The sequence below is a fragment of the Aphelocoma coerulescens genome, chromosome 4A, assembly GCF_041296385.1.
Source record: "Aphelocoma coerulescens isolate FSJ_1873_10779 chromosome 4A, UR_Acoe_1.0, whole genome shotgun sequence".
Taxonomy (NCBI): domain Eukaryota; kingdom Metazoa; phylum Chordata; class Aves; order Passeriformes; family Corvidae; genus Aphelocoma; species Aphelocoma coerulescens.
Genome location: NC_091018.1, coordinates 8049491 through 8070289, shown reverse-complemented (window position 1 = coordinate 8070289; position 20799 = coordinate 8049491). Strand labels below are relative to the sequence as shown.

The 20799-nt window shown below is 45.3% G+C and overlaps 2 protein-coding genes across 2 annotated transcripts in view; one reads left to right on the top strand and one right to left on the bottom strand.

Annotated features, from left to right (window-relative positions):
• Positions 1-5766, top strand: part of STK26 (serine/threonine kinase 26) — a 38109-nt gene extending 32343 nt beyond the window's left edge. The window contains exons 7-12 of the mRNA XM_069015205.1: positions 966-1151; positions 1789-1937; positions 2588-2681; positions 3160-3222; positions 3313-3449; positions 3862-5766. Coding sequence (XP_068871306.1) covers positions 966-1151; positions 1789-1937; positions 2588-2681; positions 3160-3222; positions 3313-3449; positions 3862-3886 — 654 coding nt within the window. The 3' untranslated portion in view covers positions 3887-5766. The remainder of the gene's footprint in view (positions 1-965; positions 1152-1788; positions 1938-2587; positions 2682-3159; positions 3223-3312; positions 3450-3861) is intronic.
• Positions 5767-9751: 3985 nt separating this feature from the next.
• Positions 9752-20273, bottom strand: FRMD7 (FERM domain containing 7). Its single transcript, XM_069014916.1, has 12 exons — positions 20217-20273; positions 16162-16266; positions 15772-15814; positions 14461-14539; positions 13700-13797; positions 13457-13571; positions 13113-13260; positions 11869-11964; positions 11420-11583; positions 11125-11193; positions 10953-11028; positions 9752-10786 (listed from the first exon to the last, which is right to left on the bottom strand). The coding sequence occupies exons 1-12, from the start codon at positions 20271-20273 to the stop codon at positions 9752-9754; spliced, it is 2085 nt and encodes a 694-aa protein (XP_068871017.1).
• Between the last annotated feature and the right edge of the window lie 526 nt (positions 20274-20799).

The following is a 20799-nucleotide window of genomic DNA, read 5'->3' as shown; positions in this document are numbered from 1 at the left end:
AATACACAGTTGTTGGTTATGTATTTCAGTAATAAACAGTGAGTTAGTTTAATTCTTTGCTATAAAGTACAGCTATTTTAGGTCTTGTGAACAAAAGCGGAGTATTGGAGAGATGCAAATTGTCATCCTTGTTTACTCTATGGGCAGTTTTGGTTTATGATTCTGTGCCAAGTGTAGTCAACTATTGCCAAACACTTTTTAATGAGAAACACCTTTAGTGATCTAAATAGCTATTGTAGCTCATCTAAAAAGATGCAAGTAATAATATATTTCTCTTGGGAAAAAATCAAAACCAGAAAAGAATTTTAGAATAGTAGTATTTTATATATCATATCAAAATATACTATGTTTTGATACAAAGAATTTGTTTATAATGCTTGCTTTTAGCTAAAATAAATGGTACTTCATTATTCTTCTGTGACTTACATTGTGAACTTGGTGTTTCAAGTCTAACTAGTTGTCAATAATTCTCCAGCTAAATTCATCAAGCAGTCAGTTAGGAAAGAAATTAAGTGATCCCCTGCTTGATTTGATTCAGCTTTCTGCCTTGTTCCTTTAGAGTGAGCTGTCAAACAAGGTTGGATACCTAAACAAACTCTGAATTAGACATAGGAAATTTGTGGTAGTTTGTTGCTAATATATGGAAAAAATCAAAGGAAGATCAGTATTTCTGAAGCTTTTCCAAAAGTGTAAATTTAGGTAGCCGTTTAATTTGCTGGCAGTGTTAGAATACCAGCTGCAACAAAAGTGATGGTCTAGATGTTTGTTATTAAAGACTGATTAAGTCAGCCAGGTCTTCATGAGTCAAGATTTCCTGAAGTGTTAGAAAGGAATGTTTGCATTATGTACTTAGATCAACATTAATTTTATTATATAGGTGCATTATATGTGAATATTTCAGTTATTAAATACTTAGTTATGACAGCCCATAATTTTGCACTAACAGTCCCTTTTCCCTCTCTCAGGCTGACATCTGGTCACTGGGCATCACTGCAATTGAACTGGCCAAGGGGGAGCCTCCCAACTCAGATATGCATCCAATGAGAGTTCTGTTCCTCATTCCGAAAAACAATCCTCCCACTTTATTAGGAGACTTCAGTAAACCTTTTAAAGAATTCATTGATGCATGTCTGAATAAGGACCCAACATTTGTGAGTAGATAAATGTGTGTGTGTGTCTGTAAAGATGTTTCAGTTTCGTTTTCTGCTCTCCTGTGCTTGTGAAATATTTTGCTGGTGTTGTGCATCATCAGTGATTGAAATAATTTTAGAGACTATACTTTCCACTGTAAATTTTAGTGGTGCTTTTTAATATCTGTTTCTATCCTAGTTTGTTTTGTTTAAAATACTGAAAAGAAGGAGGGAGACTGCTGAAAGAAATTACAGTGGCAGAGGCAGATTCCTAAAATGCACTCTAAACTAGGATAATATCAGAAGAGAAGTTTGAACAGAGGAGAAAATCATCTGAAATCCTTTTCTCCAGCACAACTTTTGCTGTCTGAATTCAGCTTACAAGGAAATGTTGCTTTGGAGAGTTTTCATTAGTCATTTTCCTGGGTGTGACTTTCTAACATAGAAGGATAAGCTGTGTAGTCTATGGGTGACTTGATTGTATTTTTAGCGTGGTCGTAAATGTGGATTACTGGCTCTTCTGACTTCCTGTTTCACTAATTTCCTGATATTATACAAGTTAGCTCTAGAAGTCTGTTGTATTACTAAATCTCCCCTATTAGCATTTAAAATCATGAAATGTTAGCATAACATTAAATATTTAAAGTGTTTCTTGCAGCGCCCCACTGCAAAAGAACTTCTGAAGCACAAATTCATTATGAAAAATGCCAAGAAGACTTCCTATCTGACAGAACTGATTGATAGGTTTAAGAGATGGAAAGCAGAAGGACATAGTAGTGACGAAAGTGATTCCGATGGTTCAGATTCGTAAGTTTATATTCAGTTTAGTCTTTTTTGGGTGTTTTTTTTGTTTAGATAATGTTCTTGAAGTAGGTTTGCTGCAACTTTTCAGTGTAATAACACCATTTCTGTACACCTGTCTCTGTTCCTTTTTTTTACTGTCTTCTTCTAAAAAAACCTCCTGTATGATCCTAAAGATTAACACATAAGTCAAGCCGTGCGCTTGTTACCTCTTTAAACTTTCTCTCTTTGAAATCAATTTCAGTTCTGTTTAAGTGCTATTTATTTCCTAGTCTGAAGCTAGTGGTTGTACCAAAACCACTGAATCACAATTAGAGACATTGCAGAGCAAGGTTGAGGTGCATGAAGAAGTTTGCACAATGCCTGTGGAACAACATGCTTTCTTAAGTTTCTTGCTTTTCTGGCTATCAGATAACTCTTTCAAATGGTATGCCGTGGGAGAAGGTAAGCCATGTGGGTAGATAACATCTTCTGTTTGTTTTGATCACATTTCAATTTATTCAGCCTCTTTTAAAGTTCAGTTAATGTTTCAATGCATGTTTTTCTTCTTATTTTAAGGAGTATGGAACTAATCCTGTTATGTATTTGGGTTACTTGTGCTTGCTTGGTGTCGTGTTATGGCTAGTATTATGTACATCATGTCCTTTTTTCTTCAGGGAGTCCAGCAACAAAGAAAATAATTCTCACCCTGAGTGGAGCTTTACTACAGTTCGGAAGAAGCCGGATGCAAAGAAGCTCCAGAATGGGACGGTAAGTACAGACAGGGGAGTTCTTCTTTCTAACTGCTGGTTCTGAAGCCTATTTAAGGAAGGTAGTGATAAAACTTAGTAACTTCACTTTCCATTAGAACTGACTGGTTTTTTTGCAGTTCAAGAGATAATGCATGTTAGTGATATTTCCTCTGCCATGTCAGCCTCAAATGCAAAATATACTGCAGATGAACTGTAGATCCATTCATAGAGATGGGAATTTTAAAGACTCTTACTAGTGAGGAAAAACGGAACTGTTTTTCTGATGCTGTATGACATTGTTTGAGATGTGTCATCAGGCATCTATTTCAACATCCTGTAACAATTTGTTGATGTACTGTGCCTTTGTGGGTTTTGTAATGTATTTTAAGCACTTTGTTAAATTTAACTCAACTTCCAAAATCACATGTGCTGTGTTAGAGGCAGTGTGTATGTTGTATGGGAATATGCTGATGTAATCCTTATTTGTTAACTTCTAGGATCAGGATCTTGTTAAAACCCTGAGTTGTTTAACTATGATAATCACACCTGTGTTTGCTGAGGTAAGTGTTGGTGTAAAAATCTTCTTTGAAAGTATTAGCCAAATGTCTAATAACTTTCCTGACTTCCATCTTTTTTGGTTTGCTCCTCAGCTCAAGCAGCAGGACACAAATAATGCTAACAGAAAGAAAGCAATTGAGGAACTTGAGAAAAGCATCAATGTGGCAGAAGCAACGTGTCCAGGGATCACAGATAAGATGGTGAAGAAACTTATGGAGAAATTTCAGAAGTAAGTAGTTCAGTGATAAGGGAAAGATCTGTTGTGTCCAGTGCTTTAAACCTTTTGCTTAGTTATAGGTAACACTTCTGTTTGAGACTTAAACTAATAGTAACAATTTACTGTATCTGGTCTTGAAGTGGTGCAGCTTTACTGTAGTTGCTATATCTTGCTGCTATAATTTAGCCTGCAGGTTTCTCTTAAGCATATTTACAGGCAGTAGGGGAGACAGAATCTTTTTCTTACCTCTTTTAGGAATGCTTTCTTGAGAATGTCACTTCTGGTGGGTTTTTTTCCTATGAACCATTGAGATGAAGGCACATGCTAGTTTAGTGATGCAGAAATATTTGTGCTGTTATTTGCCTAACTGAAACAATATAATTAACAATTAACAATTTTTTTTACTTGCATTTTTTATCTGTAGATTTTCTGTTAATGACTCATCCTAAGAAACTTCACACAATTGACTGCTGTATCGTATGGACCCAGTGAAACCCACCAAAACTACTTCAGGCTTGGCAGCGCTTAGCTCATGAGCTCCTTGTGCCTTTTGGATCTTTGCAACATATTGATGGTGATTGAGGATTTGAAAGAACCTACTCAACTATTTTGTGGCAGTGCACATGGTTTTATATTTTCAGGAAATTATTTTGTAAAGAACAACTTTTAATATTGTAGTTTCACCCGTTTAATCTGATAAATGTTGAGGTGCAGTTTTGCTTTTAGAAATAACCATTACTTTAGTTAATAGAATATTCAAGTACAGTATGTTTTGATGCTATTTTGTTCCTGTACGTGGAGTTGTACAGCTCTTTTATATTCATGAGTTAAACTTTTGTAAATCACTAACAAGCTTCAGAGAAAAATAGCTTTTTCACAAGCATATTCAAAACATGTAGTGGCAAGGGTATTGCTGTAGCACCTGCTTCAACCAGCATGAAAAACAAACCTGCAACAGTATCTCTTTTAATTCTGAATTGGTACAGTATTTTAGGCAGCTCTATGATTAAATATATTTGAGAGCAATATGTCAATAGTTTGCAGGTGATATGTAGCAACAGGTCTATCCTGATGTACAGTCTGTGTATTACCTTTTAGAACAGGTTTTGAAGTAGTAACTCAATCTTATATCATCATGGTAGGAAAATTTAGAGCAATACAGTTGAGGGGGTGGGGCTTTTGGCAATAATGGACAAAACCTGAAGTCCAATTTAACTTACTTTAATTTTTTTCCTCTGAGTATACATGCCTGGGTGGAAGGGAGCCAGAGAAGCTGAGCGTCACATGTTACATACCTCACACGCAGGTATCGGTGTAACACCAGCGTTCTGTTGTGGTGGTGTCGTTTCTCCTGTAATATATTTATACACATTTTTGTTCTGAGATACATTAAATACCATGCATCAACATAATTTGTTTATAATTCTCTGAAAGTGTATTTTAAATATGTATTTACCAGTTAATATGCAAATACCTGAGTTATAGATATTCTTTCACAAAAAGGTAGTACTGTGCAGTACAGAGTGATTTTTTTCATAAAAAGTAGGTAAGACTATAAAGTTGCTTTCAGTTATATATTTATGGTACTGCTAGATGGGTAATCTCTACTGTTGTTTTGTTTTGATTTGGTTTTTTCCCTTTTTCAACCCAGTATGTATATTATGCTGAAGTTTTGAACTGGGGTTGTTTTTCAGTATTTAGCTGTGGAACTGTTGGTGTAAATTTATTTTTGATAAAGGCTGAGTGTGTTTATTTTATGGTTCAGACCTGCACATTTTGTTTTTGCACAAAAGTAATTTTAATGAATCTGAAATATATCTGCCAAATATTGAAAAAGTAATGGTGTGCAAGTAAATACTGCATTTTTCCTCAAATGTTGCCATTACATCATTTTTATATAAAGGACACTCGTGAGAGATGGTGGTTAGATATGCCAAGGACAATTATTTTCAATGGTGCCTACACTGTAAAAAAATTACTTTTAACTCCTTGTTTTAATTTTAAAAAAAGTTTCTGTTTAAAACTTTCATCTGCTATATAACTGAAATTCAATTAGAATTTATATCTGAGAAAAAAGCTTGGAAATAGTTTTTGAAAACAATAACATTATGGATTAAATAAATATTTTTATAAATGTAAAAGCAGCAAAAGTTGTAAATATAGTTGATCTGAAGCTTTACAAAATAACTCCATCACAGAAACAAATTGTAGTGCTCCTCTAGCTTCTGTAGTTGTTAGTCTTGTAAATCTGTTTATAGATGAGGCTCATTTCAATGTTTTTGGGGGTTTTAAATGGTTTAAAAATAAATATTTAAGTTCCATAAACTTTCATGAGCTTGTTCTGTTGTGCATCATTTTTTTTCTGGATTTCAACAGCTGTGCAGAGGTGTGTCTATCACAGACTCGTGTTCTGAGAAGGGTGTTCCCTGTGTGGGTGCTTTGCAAAGCTCTGGGTGCCCCACGCTGTCCTTGTGCAGAGGACACCTGCCAGCTGCTATACCCCAGGGAATGGATGGAGCAGTCCTGGGGTTCCGTTTGGTTCCTTTCCTAGAGGGGAGACCCCAGGATGTGTGAGCTCAGACAGGTATGTCCAGCAGTGCCACCACGGCAGCAATGTCACAGCTCTGACTGCCTTTGGCCTCGGCATGGGGCTGTGAAGGGTCACAAAGGCCTGTGCCACAGCTCCCTCAACTTTGACCTCGGCACCCTCAACACAAATCTCACTTGAGGGAGCTCCATATAAATTTTTCAGAATTAAAAACATGTTTTTACTTCCATGTCACTTCCCTTAAGGTGTTCTTTTTCTGTGAGAGTCTGAGGGAAGAGCTGATGGGAATTCCTCCTGAGTTTGTAACTGGGGGCTCTACCCTGTTGACATGGGATCTTTAATCTGTGCAACTCCATTAATAATTCTGGGTAGGTGGGATTAGCAAATGACACAGGAAATTGGAACGTGACATGTTTGAGATACAATTGTAATTAGTTGCTGAACTATGGTGCCTTTTCTTTTCCTGTGGAATGGGTGGGATGTATACCTATCTCGTGGGACAGCATGGGAAAAACTCACCCACGTGTACAAAACAGACTCATTCTCATGTAGCACAGTCCATTCAAGAAGATTTTTTTCACAGTGCTACATATGCCTGAAGTCTCTGTGCATTGTAAGTTTATAATTAGCTCCTAAGAAGGGATGTCTGTATTGCTGGTTCCAGAGAAGAGCTGTCTTTTACCCAGGTGTTAATTATTGATGAACTGTGTAACTTAATCAGCAGTATTCTGTTGCTGGCAGATAGCTAATGTAAAGATAGCTCAAAATATTAATGCAGGATCCATCTTCTTGCTCGTTTGGTTTGCCAGGCTTCCTGCTGTAGATTGAGAAGAATTGTTGCTGAAGTAATCTTATCAAAGTAGTCTGAATTGCAGAATAGAGAAATGTGTTTGTTCTTGGGTAGATGAGTCCTTTATCAATGCAACCATTCTTTAAGCCCTTGGTCTCTGACCCCCCTATTTATTTCTGTGCAGTCAGTGTAGTGTCGTCATACCTGCTCTTGCCTTGGAATTTCGACAGCTGAGTAGGAGAGTGTGTAGGTTTTAATGTGCTTGCACAAAGTTTAGCAATTGTTAGAAGTCTGATTTTTATCACACTGTTTTATGACTTAACACTGGAATAAAGTTATTTTCCTCTTTGAAAAGTTTTAGTGGTATGTATGTTGGCTTATTTTGTAGCTTTATCTATTTTGTCTAAACCTTTATCTGTTTTATATAAACCAGTTACTTCTCTCTGAATGCACTGAGTAGCTTAATGTTTTCACACAGTGACGCTGCTGTGCCTTCTCCCCTTCAATAATCCTTTGTGCAAGGACTATAACAGTTTACATTTTCCAGGTACTGCTGTTTGTCTTTCACCACCAGCAAACCAGATCTTTCCACATCCTCTCTCCATCCTTCTTTTTTCTTCCCTAGGGAAACACAGTCGCTTAAACAGATGTCCTTATCTTGGGGGTGAATAGGGCTGAGGAGGGACCAAGGGGAAAGACTTGGTCAAGGGTTGTTTTCCATTGTTCCTTGACAAGTAAGCCACTGCTTACTGGGATTGTTCCTTAATTTTAGTCAGTCCCAAGAAAGTGGCTTACACAATGAATTCAGCTCGGAGATGTCAGTTTGTGTCTCTTACTGACAAGCTGCTTTGTTCTCTGCTATTGTTGACCATGTGTAGGATGTGCTGAGGCACAGTGCTCATGCTGTGCCCCAGTGCTCCCTAGTCCATGGAAAAACCGAAAAATAGTTCCCAAGTCCTTGTTTCTTCCTCTCAATGCTGTTTTCCCAGCATAGTCTTGAAGACCAGACCTGGCAGTTCCTGAAGATTTGGGCAAGGTGTTTGTAAATAATTTCTCATGGTGGGAAGATGTCTGCTCTGGGACATGCTCAAGGTAAAGCTGACCTGGGCCAGCCCTCACCTGTGTATCCACATGCTTAGAGGAGCTAACAGGGATTGTGGATAGATCCCAGGGCTGTGTGCAGCCTGTGTTTGAAATACTGCTTTTTTTAACCCTCTACCAAATTGTGCCCACAGGCTGCCATTCTTAAATGTTGTAATGAATGGTGATTCAAAGCTCTTTCCAAGGTACAGAGCTTTGGGAATGGGGAAGAAACAATTCTCTAGCCAGAAAGATTATCCCTTTTTTCAACAGAACATCTGTCAGAGCAGCATGAGGGATCACTGCAGGTCACAGCTTCAGCACAGGGTAACTAGGAGAAAAACCTTAAAATGTACTCACTTGTTGGGCTAATGCATTTCTTTGGGCAACCAACCAAGAATGTGGCTGTTTCCAGCAGCGTTCAGGGGTCTCCACAAGTCTCCCCAGTTGTTGGGAGAGCACAGCACAGAGGGAACGAGGAAGCAGAGCAAGAGAGGGAAACCAGCTCCTTGGAGCACTGAGGGCTGCCCAGGAACTGGGGGTCGCAGGGCAAGGTGTGCTGTGGGGGTGCCTGCAGGACTGGGGAGTGCAGATTTCACAGGGCAGAAGGAGGAACTGAAAACTCCTGTGTGAACAACTGGTTTTTATTGTCCACCTTCTAAAACAAAGGACAGCAGAGTGCGCAGGACCCATAAGCCCACTTCTTTTTACATTTTAATCTATTTTTTTTGTCCCAGCTTCCTTGTTTCTGAAATCTTTCTAGCACGGCTGCAGTGGTTTCTTCACCGTGGATTTTCTGGGCTGTCCCTCTGCTTACAGTCATGTCCTACAAAGACTTACAGGGTTGTTCTTAAAGAAAATTATCAAGATCCTCCATAAAATCTTAGGGAGGTGCCATCATTCTCAAAATTTCTCAGTAGATTTAATGTAGGTTTAGGGTAATAGTAAGTTTTTGTAATAAAAGTATTTCCAAGAAGATGCGTGTTCGTTTCCTACTGCTCCTGATATCTTTATCCTGGTATCTTTCTCCTGCTGCTTAACTGAGGACTGATTTGGGGCAGTAAAGGACCCCAAAAAAACCCCTTATCCATCTCTCCCTCAAATTTAAGCAGAGCACTGGGGTACTGGGGCTGTCACAGTGCTGGCAGGAGCTGATGGCTGATGGGCTTAAGCAAAGCACAGCTCTACAGTATGAACCCACATCTCAGTGCTCACCATGGGGTGCTTCTAAAAGCTTGACAAGCACTGCTCAGATGTTTCTGGGGAGGATAATCCATTAAACTGTCCAGGGAGAAGACGGGCACACAGCCTTGTCTTTGAGTACCAGGTGGCCCCTGCAGCACTGGAGGGAGGTGAGGCAAGTGGAGGAGATGGGCTCTGTGCTGGGGTTTTTCCCCTGTCCACATGGCATCAGCTCTAGGAGCAGCCTCTCATGAACATCCTGCTCCTCTCCAAAAAGGCCTGAAACACCCTCCCTCCAGTGTGCTTCCCTGCAGCTGGGAAAAGCAGCAGCTGAAACTATTCTGTGAGAAGTCTCTTTTTCTCCCTCCCCCTCGAAGACTCCAGCAGCTGAGCTCCAAGCATCATCTTGGGCAGGACATAAGGGCTTAGCAGGGCTTTAGGAGATCCCTGGCCTCTGTGGCTGAAGCAAGACTCCCCCTCTCAAAGTGTGGTGGCAGAGGCAAAGCAGCTTCCAAGTGTGGTACAGGGGTTGAATACTTCTGAACACACCCCGATGTCCATTAACACATCCTCTATAGCTAAGAGCACTCACACAACACAATCCCATCAATGTTTCATAAGCTGTAAGCAGACCTGCAAACCAAGAGAGTCACCATTCTTTGACCCTTGGGTCAGCACCAGCCACCTTTGCTCCTTCTGGCTGGTGTCAGGCATCTAGGTGAAATACTTGGAAGCCCCTCTGGAAACCCTCTCTTCAGCAGTGCTGGTGGCAAAGGACACCTCCTCATCCTCCTCATCCAGTTGGAGACTGCCCGAGGAGAGCCGCATGCGGGCCATGGGTGAGCGCAGCACGCGGCCGTACAGGGAGCAGTAGTCAGTGGCCAGCAGGTCCGAATCAGAGTCACTGGACTCGGTGCTGCTGCCGAGGTAGCGCTCAGTGGAGTGCCGTGGCCCTGGAGCCAGCCCTTGCTGGGCTGGGACGTGCCAATAAACACCCCCTTTCCGGCTGCTCAGTGCAGGGCACGGCCCCAGGGGCCTGAACTCGGAGCCATAGGGGAAGCAGATGGTTTTCATGTCTGACTGGCTCCAAGACCGCTTGGGAGGCTGCTCCTGACGGCTGTAATCGAAGGAGTGAGCCAGTGACCTGTTCTTCCCCACCATGCTTGTGCCCATAGCCATGCCTATAGCATCACAATGGAACTGCCCAGCCTGGGTCCCACGTGGGCTCTGTCGAGGGGGTTTTGCTGCTACGGGGCTGCCTGCACCAGCCTGTCTTGCTGTGTCCTCACCAGAAGCTGGTACAGGGCATGGAGACTGCAGGGCCCTGTCCAGATAAAAGAGCGCTGGCGGGGCCGGGGCCACGATGGGCAGGGGACAGGGTGTATCCATGTACACCAGCGGCTGGGTGCTCACCTCCCACATGTTGCCCACAGAGGTGCTTTTACTGTTCCCAGCGAACTGGTGGTGGGGCCGAAAGGATGTCAAGGGATTCTTGGCTCCGAAGAAGTCGATGGGCTCCCATGCCTGCTCCATCTCCAGCTCAGTGTAGAGCAGGGGGAAAGCAGATGAGCTTTTGGAGTGGGGCAGGAAGGTGGGGGAAGCTTCATTGTTGGAGTGCTCCAGCTCAGTGGCAAACCTCACCTCCATGGTGGAGCTCCGACGCTGGCTGTCCAGGGTGGGCTCGGAGGCATGCACTCCATTGGCGTGGTACGAGCCCCGGCTGCCGTAGGCCAGGCGCAGCTCCTCCACCTGGGCAGGGCACAGAGGGGTGGGTGCCAGATGGGTGCCCAGAGCAGGATGGGAAGAGAGCACCCAGAGCTGAGGGTCTGGCTTGGCCTGCAGCTGAGCTCCTCCAGCTGGGGCAGCAATGCCAAGACCTCAGCACAGAAATATTGCTGATGCCATAGAGACTTACCTGCTTTGATACATCTGTCAGAAGGTCTGGGGAGGAGCGGCACTGCCTCTCATCGTAGTGGGATGTGCAGTGCTTCCTGCAGTACAAGAGCATGAGTGGATGTATGGCCAGGAGGGTCCTTCCCCTCTTCCCAGTCCCCTCAGGCACTGCCCCCACTCCATGCCCCCAGTACCTCTCAAAGGGCAGGCTCTTTATCTTAGCCTTCCTCCCGTGCTCCAGCAGCTGCCGCTGAGTCCTCCCACTGCAGCATGGAGGGAGAAATGTGATCAGCACCATCAGCCCCAGCCCTGGGTAGGCCTTGTGCCCCACATGAGGGGATGCAGCAGGACTGAGGCAGGGGTGTCTCCAGGAGAAGTAGCTGTTATCACCCCCTCGGATTCAGCCAGGGCTAACATAAAGGGGATGCTCAGAGACATCCCCAAACCCTTCCTGGCCCCAGCAGGATCGGTTTTCCCCTGGGAATTTACCTGTAGCGGAAGCTGGAGCCTTTGCTGCACAGAAGGGCTTTGGGCTTTGACTTGGGCTCTTCAGAGAGCCTGAAGAAGGCATGGTATTCCACACATGTCTTCCAGAAGGCCTTGCAGGTGTCCCGGCTCGCCATAGTGAACTCCAGTGTGTCCTTGCAGAGCGCCTGTGTGCCAGAGACAGGACAGCCGGTGTCAGGGGCATGGGACAAGTTCTGCCATTTGCCCTCCTGAACCCCTAAAGGGTCATGTGGGCTGTCAGTGGCTCCAGGCAGTGCACTGTCACCTCGCTGGGGACACAGGACTAGCACATGTCACACTCAAGGAGAAGGAGCATCACCCATGAGCAGCAGGAATGGATTTTATGCAAAACTGGGGACTTTGTGCGGCTGACCTTCCATCCACAGCTGTCTGCTCCTGAGCCCAGCAGCTGCCTGTAGCGTGGTACTTACAGAGATGTTTGCATGGAGCTTGATGAGAAAATGCTTCCTCTTGAAACTCAGTTTGCGAATTTTGGACCAGTTGAAGGTGTTGATCTTTGTATTGCCCTGCAAGAACAAACACAGCAGTTACAGCTGGATGGAGCAACCTATAAATACAGAAATGCAATGGGCCAAGGCCTGAACTCACAGGACACTGCATGAGACTCCAATGCAGCTCTTGGACCTGCTGGGGTCTGGGAAAAGGGTGCTGGGATTTGGTGTTGACCACCTCATCAGCTGGCTCTACAAGTAGAAATTGAGGTTCAGGGCTTAACTCTGCCTGCTGAAGCTCTTTGCAAAACTCCAGGATGCCAAGACAAACCTCAGAGAGGTCAAGACAGGGAGTCCTATCTGTGCCAGCTCAAATGTCATGGCAGAATCACCCCTCCAAAGAAGTAAGATTCTCCCCTCCCTTGCTGGGAAGTGTAGCAGTGCTCAGCTCACCCCCACACCTTTAGACCTGCTTTAAGCAGGCTGCAAGCACACTTTATCCCGTTATCATTTTGCAATAAGTTAGATGCAGGTACAAAACACTGGTGTCATGGGAGAACTGGGATAAATTGTGTTACTCCACTCTGTGGCACCAGGACTCTCTCAGCTTTCTGGGAGAGCCCAGATTTTAATGGACTCACAAATGCTTTAAGCATGTGTGAGGGGCGTTTATGGCTCTGAATAAATAACCAGGTCTGGCAGCACTAATTACAAACAGCAGACCCACAGCTAGGTTTTATGTTTGGTTTATTTTTCTTTTTGCTGTGACAAGATGTTCCCAGGTTGAAATCAGCTGGTGTAGGAGCAGAGCACTGCCTCATGCTGGCTACGAGGAAGTCTGTATTTACTGTGCAGCTCAGCCATGATTACAGCATGATGTAATTGCACAGACATGGGAGGCTATTTTTGCTGGAAGATTACACGGTGAACACATGTGACAGAGCCATGGAACATGTGGTGCTCACACGGTCACCACTCTCATGGGACAAGGGCCAGCAGAGCTGGGGAAGGTTCAGTGGCACATAGTGGATGCTGGGGGACAGTGGGGCTGAGCCCCACAGCCACATCCCAGAGCATCACCTTCACCCCCGAGGTCTGTGGAACACATGCCCTCTTGTAGGACTTGGGAGAGTTTGGAGCACTCTAAGCGGAGAAGGGTCACCCCCAGCTGGAGAGGCCACCCTGCCTGGGTGCTGGCAGCCACCTCTGAACCCCGGGGTCACCTGCAACACCAGCACTCCCATGTGTGTCACAGCCAGGTTGATCTGTGTCCCCTCTCCGTCACTGGCGGGGTGCGGGCGGATTCCGTACATCTCCAGCTTCCTGGCCACGTCCAGAAGCTGAATGTCCGACTCGGCAGGTGTCTTCCCTCTGGAGACATGAACGCACAGGAAGCAACAGAAGTGAGAAGGCAGATGCTGAAATGGGCTGAAAAAAAGCCATTTTGTATGTGCTGGCATCACACCCACCCCACTGCCCGCCCTGCCTGCTGATGGGAAGGAACATCCTGTCAGCAGACTCCATCAGGGGATTTGTGTGAATGGCGGTGGTGTGCAGCAGCCCTTACCTGTGTCTCCGGTGGTAGTGCATGATCTTGTTGTCCAGGTACTCCTGGTTGGGCAGGTACCTGTGTGTGGCCAGGTGCTGCTGGTCTGTCTCCTCATGGAAGTCACCCACCTCGGCTTTGGGGACACAGGGAGAGCATGGATTAGACTGTGAGGGGTCAGTGCAGTGGGAACCCCTGGCTACACAGCCAAAGCCCATCCCCAGGGAAGGGGCACTGTCCCTGCAGGCACTTGCTTGCCCTTACACTGCAGCAGGTGGGAGATGATCAGCGCCGTGCTCTTGTCACTGCAAGGCAGCCGCCCCTGTCCCAGGTCCTTCTTGATCTGGAGGGTGAAGAGGTACCTGTAGAGAGGGATAGAAGCATGCCCTGGGGGGAACTGGATGCTGGGCTGGACCACGAGGGCCATGCCCATTCCCATGTCTCAACCCATGGGATACATGTCCACAGGGTCACAGGAGGAGCATGCAGCCCCTGCAGAAGGCTGCAGCTGGGCACCACCATGACCAGTACGTCCCTGTACATTGAAATGCTCAGTAGTAGATTTCAGAATTAACATTCCTTTCTTTTTTGGAGGGCATTTGCCTCTCTTGGGGCTGATGTTCTGCAGAAGCACTGTCTTGGTTTTATTCTTAGTCCCTGTTTGCAATGCTTTCTCTAAAATTGTAAGAGCTAACAATGTAATTTTTAAAAATAAAACTGAAGTTGTTCTTTCAGAACACAGGTTGAGGCAGGAGCTGGACTGACCAGTCAGACTCTGTGCCCAACTGCTAAAGCGTTTGGCAGTAAACAAATTGCAGCCTCATAAGACAGCTGATCTTTCAAGTGGACTGTGTTTAAAAACAGAGGATCAAGAAAAGATATCCTCTGTTTTTGTTCTGTAAACCATAATACTTAGGACACTTAGGATAATCACTGCTCACAGACAGGCTGCGGTGGATAAAGAATTAACACACTGCAAAAACACAGAACTGTGTGGTAAGAAAGTAATAAAACAAGTGCTGTACCTGGTCAGTTCTTCTCTCAGGTGGCCAGGGTCCACTGGGAAAAATTTCACCATAAATTTGAAAAGAACCTCCTTAGGATCTTAAAACACAACATCTTCATAAGTTTTCTTTTACATGTCTATTGAGAACATTTACAACTCTCTTCACACATGCTGTCTCCTTACAGAGTAAATTAATCTGGACTCTTACAAATCTGGGACTACAGACTGCCTCCCCACCCCCAAAACCAGCCTGCCCAGGCCCCCAGTATTACCAGTGGATGCAAATAGGGATTTGTATATCTAAAGAGTACTAAAGAGAAAATGCCCCAGCAATTCTTTAAATTGCAAAAATGCCTGTTGGGAGGGGGTTTCCATGAAATGGTGCCAGGGAGCATGGCCAGAGCCTTGGTGTAATTGCCATCACTGAGGCTGTGTATTAAACTCAGCCCTCCAAACACTTGGGGTGCAACAGCTCCCATAGGAGGCTGCTTGGGCAAAGGTTTTTTGTGGGATGAGTGAGAACAAGCAGCCAAGCCCAAGGCAAAGTTCGTGGAGGGAGGGAGGCAATTATGCAAGCACTGACTGCCACAAAACACCCAGAAGGCACACGGTAAAGGAAATAGGTGCCTGAATAATTCCAATTGTGGTGCACCCAGAAAGGGAAGGCTCCTTATCAGGCTTTCCTCTTTCAGGGAAATTCATGCAAACACTGTTCTGCAGCCTCCCCATGGCAAAGACTGGGTTCATGACCTCAAGCTCTCAGTCACCTCCCATACATCGTGTACTTGGGGAAAATATTACAGGGATGGAAAGAGGCCTGTGCTGAAAGGGGCACTATGTTAACACTGGTCAAGGCCATGGTAGAGGAGGTCAGGAATTCAGGTCAGGCTCTGCAGCACCTCCGTGGGGCTGGGGAGGAGTGGCAGAGCCTGCGGGGCACAGGGGGAACCCTGCCTTACGCAGGTGCCTGGGCTGCTCTGAGCTGCAAAGGGAAAAGGAGGGCATGCAGGAGCAGCACCTGTCACACTGCCAGCATGGCCATGCAGGCACTCAGCCACCCCTGCTCCTTTGCCAAGCTGTCAAGTTATGAATAGCTCCAGCCTAAAAGGGTGCAGATACCAGATTGCAAAGGCAGCGGTATTTCCACGGGATTTTGTATGGACTAAGGTGTCCTTGCAAACAGTCCTGCCCAGCCTCACCCTCTAAAATGAGCTCAGGTAAGTGCTGGAAGCTAGAGATCTTGTCCCCAAGCAACAACATTGCATGAATGTGTCTGTGCTAGACTGTCACTGGTAGTGATTTAGAAGAATTCTATTCTTGAAATACTTACTTTTGACTTGCTTTGTTATGGGTTTTAGTGGTTCCAACCAGACCTGAAATGAAGCAATGAAGAGCTGGGTGAATAAACAGCACAACCGATGGGGAATAAAAGTAGCAGCATCATGGTGGAATGCAACATGAAACTGTTGGCCAGCTTGGCTGCTGTGACAAGTGTCCTGCTGGGCAGCCACACAAGGATGGCTATGGATAGACCCCATGAGCTGTAGATATAACTGGGGCTTGTCACTCCCCTCCTAACTCCCATCTTCAGGGTTTTTCTGCCATCATACCAAAACTTTCTATTTAAGTTCTCCATTTGGAATTTCAGGGAGGTGCTAACAATCCCCCAGCCATGCAGGCAATGGCTGTTCCGGGGCCCTGCACTGCTGGCTGCACTCACCTGGTTCCCAGCCTGGCTGTGAAACTCCAGGCCAAAGTACTCCTTCTCTGCAAGGTTGAGGTGGTTGCAGGTGAGGTTGAAGAGCGCTTTCCCACAGGATTTTTGCTGGCAAACAAACACAGCACAGAAGCAGCAAGTTAGGCAGTGCTGATAGCAGCCATGATGGGATTTCAGAGAGACAGGGAGAAGCTTCAGCTCCCTACCTTCAACCCCTTTCCTGACCATGCAGCAGCAATACCTTAATAAATGCTGTTGTCTTCAGCATGTACAGTAGGACAACTGCATGCTGTGTTCCCTGCTTTTGGAAATCAGATTCCTTCCCATCACTTCTCTCCCTTATTAACATAAACCAGAAAGGAAAGCAAGAGAAAAGAAACCTTGTTTTGACTCACTGTTTGCAACTATCACTGTCTGGGCAGTTCTGTCCCTGGCAAACCAGTTAGTGATCCCCAGGACCAGCACCTGCCTGAACCAGGGACAGCCATGGCAAACGTGCTTAATTAAGAGCCAACAGGAGCAGACTTCAAACATGTGCAGTGAGTCCGTGTGCCCCAACAACCGGGGATGAGCTACTATTATGGTTAATGGTAATTAACAGCAACAGGACCCAGAGATCCTGTGCCATGGGCTCTGAGTCATCCGTGAGCTTTAGCAATATGAATTAGGTGGCACTACATGCTGATAAGGGAGGCCAGGATGTAGTTATTCCCAGTAAACAGAAGCACTTGGAGGGTGTTTTCTTGACTTGTTGCCGTGCTGTATGACACAGCTGGAGAACAAACCAGGAGGCCCCTGACTCTGGAAAATGCTCCAGACAGCACCAAAAATTAAGGCGGCAGTGACCCACCCCAACAAAACCCTGATATGCCTTCATCAGTTTGTCAAAAGCAGACCAAAAAGAAGTATGGGTTATTGCAAAAGCAAGCTGAAGGAGAGAGGCCAGGTTAGACAGCTGCTAAATTATGGCATTTTGGGTGATGGAGGGGAAGACAGGCTGCAGCTCCCTGTGGCAGTGGCTGTTCCCAGCAAGGACTGGAGAGACCTGGCTGCTGGTGGTGATGTGCACTAATAATCACCTTTCAGGGCTTCTTCTGGCATGAAATTGCTGTCTCTGTGCTGAAAGGCTACAGAAAGGTGATAGCGTAATAACAACACTCGTTCTGCAGCACTCCTGGTTCTCCTCAAAATTACTGGATCACAAGGGTAATTAAAACAACTGTAAATGTTTATTTCCAAGCTAGCATTTTCTAGCATGAAAGGCCTTGGCCTTTGTCAGGCAGCCAGGAAGGACAAGCATTACTGGGTTATTACCTACCATACGTCTGCTGGGAGCAACCCACTCTGCTCCAAGCCCACCACTGCCCAGGGCAAGCACCATGGGACAGAAACAGTCCCAAACCCAGGAAAACCTGCTCACTGGGAGACACAGCCCAGCTGCCGCAGGGACTGCTTTAGAAGCAGCCTTTCTCTTCTAGCGGGTTGCTTGCAGGTGTCCTGTCCCAGATTTTGGGGTGCTGAGGCCAGTGCTGCCTCAAGCACTGGGGTACAGTGATGCTCAGCAGCATCAGCCCTGCATTGCACCAAGTGAGAGAAGTGGGTGCTGTGCTGGAGGAGCACAGTGCAAGGCAGAAGCATGACGTGTGGGGCTGTTCGTCCCATGTCCAAGCTTACATGTGCCTCAGAGAATGATGCAGGACCAGGTGAGCAACCACAGGCAGAAACCTCAGAGTAGAAGGTGAAAATAAGAGGCTGCACTGGCTCCTCCTCGGTGAAAGCATCTGGGACTGTGAGCAGAATCAGAAAGCCAGAGGCACTTCCAGAGGTAGATAGCAACATGGGACACACACACGCCCCTGTCCCCAGAGGGACTCTGGCAGCACCTGCAGTCCAATGGCAAAGCCCCTATCTGCAGCATTCCCCATAGGACAAGCTGCTACACCCAGGTCCGTGGTTTAGCACGTGGTGAGCAACAGCTCGTGGGATTTGGTGTGATCTTTTCCCACCACCCTGGGAGATGCCTGCCCTAACAGGTGTGCTGCAGCCAGCACATGGTGTCACGCACCAAAAGCCCTAAGGCTCCCTGTGCCCTCGCTCCTCTGCCACCAGCCTCACACACCTCCTTGTCAAGGAATTTCCAGCTTTACAAGGGACATATGACCACAGGAGACTCTGTCCTTCACTCAGCCTCAGCAACTGGTTTTTCTGGGCTTGTTTGGTTTGCCCAGCAGCATCCCAGGCTCAGCCATGGGGTGCTCAGCAAGGAGGACACGGTGGGGACGTTCAGAGATCTGCCAAGCCCCTTCCTTCCCCTGCCCTGGGGGCTCAGACTGTCATCCTGGGAACCAACTCCAGTGCTCAGCTGAAAGAAATCCTGGGAACTCAGCAGTCCCAACTGTCAGCAACGATGCAGATGAAGGCAGAAGCCTTCCTGGGTCAGTATCCAGCACCAGGAGAGGAACTTGTTCTCATGCAAAGCAGCCTGGAAATGAGACCTTGCTGCACATGCCAGCAGCTGTGGCACCCATGTGAGGCCGGTAGAGATGTTTACACTGAGCATGAGGTGCGGGGGGAATCAGGCCTGCTGTGTTTTCTCTCTTTTGTCCTTTTCCTTCCCATTATACTGAAGTACTCCACATTCAAAAGAGCTTTCTAAAGTCAGAAGGGGTTTAGGAAGAGTTGCTTAAAATATCTGCTCAAAACTTAGCCCAAAGCAGTCCTTTTATACTGGAGAAGTCACTAATTCGGCTATTCATTTGTTGTACCCACACAGCAGCAAATGCATGAAATGCCTAAAAGGGGTTTCCAATACCATTGCATGCTAAAAATGGAAATGACCAGGAGTTCCTCTAATGGAAGCTATTTGCTGCAATAACATGTCGTGCAGAGCTCTAGTGCTGTGTTTCAAGCAAATAAGAAAACAAAGATGGAAAAAAATGCAGCAACATTGTACCAGCAGTGTCTCACTATGACCTGATCTAATCAATGGGGGGAGGAGGGGAAGGCGTTTTAAATTGACTAGTCTCATTTTTAAGCTGTCTCCTGGACTCGGATAGATTAATTAAACTAAATCAAACAATTTCCATACTGTATCGAGGGATGGAATTGCTTTATAATCCACTTTTTTGCAAAATACTATCACAAAGAAATGGAGCTGTACATCCAAGAGAGGCTGTGCTATAAACCAGAGAACAAGGACCATATCAGAAAAGCAACAGAACTTGAAAAAAAGCCTGTTTTATATTAAACACTCTGGTCCCACAGGAGATGCAGGAAGTACTAGAATAAATCTACTTGAATTAGCTAATTCAATTAGCTACTGTGATTATCAAACCCTAACCAACAGTAAATGTGCAATCACACTTGTAAAAAGATGCTTCCAACACACAGTCAAGACATATCTGCTTTCAGTTACATCTATACACATATGCATAAATCTAACACCATAGATATTAATACCTAACATTCTAAACCTAGTTCAGAGCTACCATTTGTTAAATGTGAATTATTATTCACAGTGTGTTGTAGGACACTGCCATGCAGAAAATAAGATACAGCTGAGGTTTTTTCCTCAGCTATTCACAAAACCACACAGTTTTCTTTTTCAACTGAATGCCCAGGAAGAGATGTATGCAGATGTTTCTTGCCAGGGATAGCTTAGACAAATATGCTATTTTTATTCTGTTCCTAGACTTTACTTTCTTGCTGAATGTTTACACTGGCAACCAGACAAATGAGAGAACTCAACACTTGTCAAGACCATCACTTCATATTAACTGATTTACTAAAGATGACACCAGATAAGTAAAAGCCTTTCCTCCTTCTTCATAAATAATGCCAATAACAGAGGAGCGTAGGAGTGTGTTGATACCAAAAAACCACTTACCAATTAGTACTATAACCTTTCATTTTGAATTTGAGATTGGTTTTCTTGTTTGTTTGCTGGTGTTTTTTTAAAGCTGAAAACCAGAAGCTGTAAGAGACCATGCAATTCTTGAGAGCAGCAATGACTTACTAATTAACACCAAAAAACCAGTAAGAATATGATACCCACTTACATCAACTACAAAGATCTTCTGTGAATCATCCAGGAACTGAACTTTCAGGTGCAGCATCCTCGAGCATGCAGCTGGGTGTGCGGCAGGCACAACAGTTCTAGCGGTGTGAGCCAGGAGCTGGGAAGGAAGCCCTGACTGCTCTTGCACACATAATTCCCTCTCAGCTGGATGGAGAAGGCTGCAGTCACAGATGTGGAGCAGACGCTGGAGCAGACAAGCTGACTGCCTAAAAACTAATTCAAAAATACCCCAACAAACCAATACCTACCTTGGCTTAAATGTCACCACTGCAATAAAGGATGTTTTCTGCCTGTGAATTATGGGTGTACTAATTAGGGGGAAGATTGGAAGTAATGGGGCTGAGATAAACACTGGGCTGGGATAAACAGCTGGTAGTGAGCAATGCAAGGGCAAAGCAACCCTGGTACCACAGGGTTAGGGGAGAAGAGCTGAGCATCTCTCCTGCCAAAGTCACCCAGCAGTGAGTGTCACCTTTGCTCTGCTCTAGTTAAGGCGCACTGGGAGAGCAGCTGGCTGGCAGCTGTCCTGGCTCCATGGGGTGGGCAGATCATGTCCTGTCCAC

Excerpts from the sequence above, each read along its gene's own strand:
- FRMD7 (XM_069014916.1), bottom strand. The coding sequence starts at position 20,273 with ATGCTGCACCTGAAAGTTCAGTTCCTGGATGATTCACAGAAGATCTTT. Across the intron at positions 15,815-16,161 it reads ACAGCCAGGCTGGGAACCAG|GTCTGGTTGGAACCACTAAA; the intron begins GTGAGTGCAGCC and ends GCTTCATTTCAG. Across the intron at positions 11,965-13,112 it reads TGGGAGTGCTGGTGTTGCAG|GGCAATACAAAGATCAACAC; the intron begins GTGACCCCGGGG and ends TTGTTCTTGCAG.